Below are 6466 nucleotides of genomic sequence, written 5' to 3' on the forward strand. Positions count from 1 at the left end.
ACGCTGACGCGGGTGACTACGATAAGCTGAAGGAGCAACTTTTAGCTCGTTACCAATTGAATGCAGAGACGTATCGTCGTCGTTTCAGGAACTGTAAAAGAAAAGACAATGAAACGTTTGTGCAGTTTAGTGCCAGGTTGTGGGACAACTTAAAGCAGTGGCATGAGCAATCTAAGATTCCTGATCTGAAACAGTTGATTCTCCTTGAGCAGTTCTTACAATCTTTGCAAGCTGACATGGCCGCCTACGTGATGGAGAAGCAGCCAGTCTCTGGAAGAAGCTGTCGCATCAGCTGAAGTTTACTTCATGGCTCATAGGGGTGGGAGGAAGTTTCTTCAGCCGGTAGGTCTTAGTGGTAACGCTTCAGCGGGGCAGGATAAGTCCAAGGTGGGTGGAACTAAGAGCGAGTCTGGGAATTCCTCTGTTAAGACTTGTTTCATCTGTCAGTCACCTAAGCACTTGGCTAGAGACTGTCCCAGGAAAGGGAAATCGGCGGGCGCAGTACAGCATCAAGGGACAGAGGTCAGGCAATCAGTTCAGGTGCCTACTCTCTGCACGCCATGTAGAGAGCAGGAATACGATCCACACTGTCTGGTCGTGGTCGAAGGCAAGGCAGTACTAGGACTGCGTGATACAGGGTCTCATGTCTGTGTCGTGAAGAAGTCCCTCATATCTGATTGTCATCTTACTGGCAGGCAACTTGAGGTTTCAATGGCCGAGAAAGACATCAAGTGGCGCTATCCTATTGCTGTGGTTAGGATAGAGAGTCCGTTTTTCACAGGTCAGGTTGAAGCTGTAGTTATGGAGACTCCAGTGGTTGATTTCATAGTTGGGAATCATGCTCGGTTGGAAGACCGAAAAGTTCTGCCAGTGTATGGTACACCCAAGGAAATCTCTGTAGTCACTCGTGCTCAGGCAGCAGAGAAGAGGCAACCTTCTACTTTGCGGGTGGCATCTCCAGGTCTCGAGACCGTGACGCCAGAGCAGTTGAAGGAACTACAGAAAGGTGATCCTGGATTGGAGTCTTTGCGGGAGGCAGCCGATCGTAGAGACGTTAGGGTTTCTGGTCGTACAGGCGAGGTGTCCTTCAGGTGGAGGAAGGGTATTCTGTACCGTGAGTACCGTCAGGCGAAGACTGAGTACAGTCAAGTTGTGGTCCCCGCACAGCTTAGACACGGAGTAATGAAACTGGCTCATGAACCGCCTATGGGGGGTCATCAAGGAGGAAAGAAGACTCTGGACAGGATTTGGAAACAGTTTTTCTGGCCTGGCATGTGTGCAGACGTTCGCCGATTTGTTTCGTCCTGTGACCAATGCCAGAAAGTCTCTCCAAAACCTCAGAGGGTACCTCTAGGGAAGATGCCTCTGATCGACACTCCTTCGAGCGGGTAGCAGTTGACCTTGTTGGGCCGATTACTCCTGCGTCAGGGTCAGGGAACCGCTATATCTTGGTGGTTGTGGATTACGCCACCCGGTACCCCGAGGCCGTTCCTCTTAAGACCGTTGAAGCTACCACGGTTGCTGAAGCGCTGTGGGAGGTCTGGACTCGAGTTGGTGTGCCGTCTGAGATTTTAACTGATCGCGGAACCCAGTTCATGAGCGATGTAATGAAGCAGATGGAGAGATTGTTGTCCATCCGTGGGTTGGCAACAACTCCTTACCATGCTCAAGGAAATGGGCTGGTAGAGCGGTACAACGGCGTTCTGAAGACTGCGTTGCGGAAGCTTACTCAGGAGAAACCAAAGCAATGGGATCGGTATATCCCTGCACTGCTCTTTGCTTACCGGGAAGCGACTCAGGAGAGTTTGGGGTTCTCACCATTTGAGCTCCTGTACGGAAGAACAGTACGAGGGCCTTTGTCTGTCTTGCGCCAGCTGTGGACAGATGAACACACTTCTGAAGAAGTTCGCACTACTGCAGAGTACGTAGTAGACTTGAGGAACCGTATCGAGGAAACCTGTGAGTTGGCACGCAGGAATTTGGCTGCAGCTTCTCGGAGACATGCTGAGGTTTTTAACAGGAAGTCTCAGAATCGTGTGTTCTCCCCTGGTGACAAGGTACTGCTGCTTTTGCCCCAGAGACATAACAAATTACAGCTGTGCTGGCAGGGTCCCTTTGAGGTATTGGAGAGGAAGGGAGAAGCTGACTATAAGATTCGCATGGGAGGACAGGACAAATTGTACCATGCGAATCTGCTGAAGAGGTATGTGGAAAGACAGGCGGACTCTGCTTATGGTGAAGTTCCGATGGTGGCTGTTGCTGTCATAGAGGAGACTGAACCAACTTCTGTCGCTGACAGGGAGCTGCCTGTGCCCAGTCTGGTGGCTGAGGAAACAATAGCTGACTTGAACTTTGGACCAGGTCTGAATGACAAACAGAAAGAGGAAGTTTTGACAATTGCTCGTCGGCATGAGAAGGTCATCACGGATGTACCGTTGAAGACGAACTTGGCAGAGTTTGACATGACCGTAGACACAGCAAAGCCGGTGCGAGTAAAACAGTACCCTTTGCCCCACGCCAAAGTGGAGATCGTCAAGCAAGAGGTAGAGACCATGAAGACGCTTGGGGTGATAGAGCCTGCTGCATCTCCCTATAATGCGCCGGTAGTTCTCGTACGCAAGAAAGACGGAAAGATCCGGTTCTGCGTTGACTATCGACGTTTGAATAACGTCACCGTCTTTGATGCGGAACCTCTACCTGACGTAGAGCATCTTTTCTCTTCTCTAGGTAAAGCCCGGTACTTCAGCAAGTGGGACCTCAGCAAAGGTTACTGGCAAATTCCGGTCAGAGAAGACATCCGGCCTATGACCGCTTTCACTACCCCCAGTGGACAGTTCCAGTTCACTGTGATGCCCTTCGGCTTGAAGAATGCAGCAGCAGTTTTCTCAAGGATGATGAGAGCTTTGCTGGATCCCATAGGCATGAAAGATGTACATAACTTCATGGACGACATCATGATTGCGTCCGAAACATGGGAAGAACATCTCTCTGCTATAGAGGCAGTTTTCCAGCGATTGGAGGAAGCAAATTTGTCAGTCCGTCCAAGGAAGTGCTTCATTGGGTTCGAGGAACTGAGTTTTCTGGGACATGTTGTACGGCACGGTCAAATCCTGCCGGAAATGGACAAGGTGGAGAAAGTTATGAAAGCACCAGTTCCTGAGACTAAGACGCAAGTGCGAGCCTTCTTGGGCCTGGTAGGCTACTACCATAAGTTTATCCCTAATTTCTCTGCCATAGCACTTCCCCTGACGGACCTCACCAGGAAAGGTGCTCCCAACAACGTCGTTTGGACTCCAGAGTGCGATCGGGCCTTCAAAACTTTGAAGGGTCGTCTGGTTTCTAGGCCAGTGTTGCAACTGCTAGATCTGTCCTGCCAGTTCGTCTTACGAACTGACTCCTCAGACCTTGGTCTGGGGGCGGTGCTCCTACAGGAGAAGGAAGGTGTACTACACCCTGTCGCATTTGCCAGCAGGAAATTGTCTGGAACTGAAAGTCACTACTCTACGATTGAGAAGGAGTGCTTAGCAGTAGTGTGGGCTACAGACAAATTCCAGCAGTTTTTGTATGGTCAGCAGTTTGTGCTCGAGACTGATCATCAACCTCTGCGGTACTTGCAGACAGCAAAAGTTGCGAACCAAAGGCTGCTGAGGTGGAGTTTGCTCTTAGTCTTACTCCTTCACAGTTCGAGTGATCCCTGGCAGACTGAATGTTGGTGCCGACTATTTGAGTCGGGCATCTGTGGAATAATTGTTTCCCCTTTGTAGCCGTGCAGACAGATGTCTGTGCTCAATCAGGGGGGTGTTGTCACGGACAAGGAGGGTTGTGCGTGCGTGTGTGTGAACGCTGCCACTTTTGGTTGACCCCTCTCCTTGTAGCTCTTCCGCGTGCTCCATGTAGCTAAGGAAGTGTATGGAATGCACGTGTTGCACTAGAAAACATGACGTGCATATTTCTAATTTGTAAGTTATAGAAAGTTTTCTCCTTTTGGAAAACCAGCACCATTAGTCAGTGGAGCAGGACACTCGGCCAGGTCAAGTGTAGGGTCCTATGGAGAGAGACGCTCAGCCGGTATTTTGGCCGGATCTCAGAAACCGTTGAGGTATTCATTCATTTATCTTAGTCGTTGCATTGATAGAATGATCTTACAGTTTGTAGTATTTGTTGTACAGCCGTCCGAAAATATACGTACCTGTATTATTAGTCGCTTTTGCTCTTCATGTGTTACCTGAATTTTTTACTGTCTGACGGTACATGTTCTTAATCTCTCATTTTCGTCGTAGAGTTATTTCCTAGTCTGGAACGTTACCAGTTTGCTTGAAACTGACACGTGGTTTTTTGCTTGAGTGTTTATTCTCTAATTCGGTATTACTTTCACCATATTAGTTTCAAATTACCTCATGTATTCTGTTTAATGTGCTAGAATTACTATTTCTCCCAGTTCTGAATGTGGAAACAGTGAAGTAAGGTCTAGCCTACATTTGTTTGTGAGATTATTTTCCGTGGATTTGTAAACTACTTCGGGAATTAATATTTCGTAGAAAGACTGAAAAACCATTTAGTTTGTTCAGATTGCTTTGCCAGTAAACCATGATAGGATTTAAGGGGAGTGAATGAGTCAGTCCATAATGTAACGTAGTGCTATTGTGATTCCCCTTCCGCCCCGAGATGGTGGGCGGCGGCGGAATCCTACCAAAATCGTGGATAATTCACTAGAACTTAGCCGCAGATTCTAGGTTTTTGTCTAGGGAACTCCATTCTTCCTGCGTGGAGACTCAACTTCATCCCCGCTGTTTGAGTGGCCGTCTTCCGCCTGGGGAGCTCGAGCGTCGCTGGTGGACGTGTTTCCCCAAGCCAACACCAGAGTCCACCTTCCAGGACAACGAACTGTAAACTGTGTGGTGCCAGTTTCTATCTCCCCCCCCCCCCCCCCCCCCCCAAGCTCAGTATTACTGGGAAAAAGACAAACTGTCACAGAAGAGGGTGACGAAGGGAAAATTGTGGGTGTTCCTCATGTGGAAGAAGAAAACGAACAGACTTTTCTTTGTGGTGTCTAAGTATTGTATCGTGTCTGTGATTTTTTGTTAAAGTATTTGGAGTAAATGTTTTGTATCTGTTTATTCCAGGCTTTTGTTTGGATAAAGGTGAGAGAGCGTGAGAGAGCTGGCCATAACTTTAGTTTGAAAAGTTGCACGCGACACCCTCCCTCCCACAAATATTACTCTTTACCATCCAGGGGCCGTATTCAAGATACCATCGTGCCTGCGGTTAAATTTGTGTCTGCCGGTAATCTGTTGAAGCAAAGCAAACTGGCCAAGGGTTAGCAATATCCGGTATTCAGGAACACAAAAACCTACCAGCGGTTCTACAAACCCATGGCAACTTACCCTTACTATCTTCCAAGGGTGACATCCCACGAAGCAAAGGTAAATATGGCGAATCCTTTTGTTGCAATGGTTATTTTAAGGGAAAAAAGGCGTTTTGCGGAGAGACCGTGTCTTGCATACAGCGTCTGATAGTTTGATTTTACCCTTTGTTCGCTCGGTAGTCAAAAATGACGTATTGAGACTGACAGACGTCATTATATTCCATATGAATTACGTATGTAGCTGTGAAGTGAGTGCATTTGCAGACGATAGATTTGGAATGCCCAAAGTTTGCAGATCATCGAAATTCGTTCATTCCAGAGAAGTATTTGAATCAGAACGTTATTGTAGATTATTTTGGCAGTTAGCTGTAAAGCAGGGAGGACAATGTGTCAGAATGTAAAAGTGGCCCCCTAGATTTGACATGTTGCTGACTCTAATCCATGCTTTGCCACTGAAGCTTTTTATTTTTTCATTTTTGTTATTATTATTATTATTTTATTTATTTATTTATTTTTTTGGTCACGCTGGCACGGTGCGAAGTAAAAGAGCATGTGTAGAAGGGAACCCCCGGGATTCTATTTATAGACCACGGGTTAGCTGCCTGAGTGCACTTTGAATACGAAGATAACTTATCCTTCAAGGTAAACTGTAACCGCAAATCTCCCTCTCCTGTGCCTTCAGGCAAAATGATTTCTGTCTGGAATACGGAACCAGGTAGTTTTGTCGAATGAAAACCATTTCGATTAGCTGAAAGTTAAAAGGTTCATAGCCATTTACGGTTCTCAGAAAGGGGCAGTGAATTCATATCCACTGTATCCAGGGCTCAGCATAGTGTACGAAGACGGGGCCAAATGCATGTCTTCCTGGGGGACTCGGCAGTGCAAAAGAGACCAAAATGACGATTTTTCATGATTTGGGTTTTTGATGGATTTTGATTCTTGAACATCTCTTCTATCATATGCGTAAGTTTTTCCACTGTAAAGATGTCTTAAACAATGGAAAAAAAATGCCAATAAAGATTGCTTGCTGAATCACGGAAGTGTTTAGTTTGTTCAATTTCGACACCGGTCGTCACGTTTCTGGCCTTGACAACATACCTT

General features: G+C 47.1%; 1 protein-coding gene across 1 annotated transcript; it reads left to right on the forward strand.

Moving 5' to 3' along the window:
* The first annotated feature begins 306 nt into the window (after positions 1–306).
* LOC143283224 (uncharacterized) lies at positions 307–3691 on the forward strand. The gene is made up of 4 exons (XM_076589399.1): positions 307–387; positions 916–1114; positions 1321–3441; positions 3618–3691. Exons 1-4 carry the CDS (start codon positions 307–309, stop codon positions 3689–3691), a joined length of 2475 nt encoding a protein of 824 aa, XP_076445514.1.
* The last annotated feature ends 2775 nt before the right edge of the window (positions 3692–6466 follow it).

This window comes from Babylonia areolata, chromosome 6, assembly GCF_041734735.1.
Source record: "Babylonia areolata isolate BAREFJ2019XMU chromosome 6, ASM4173473v1, whole genome shotgun sequence".
Taxonomy (NCBI): domain Eukaryota; kingdom Metazoa; phylum Mollusca; class Gastropoda; order Neogastropoda; family Buccinidae; genus Babylonia; species Babylonia areolata.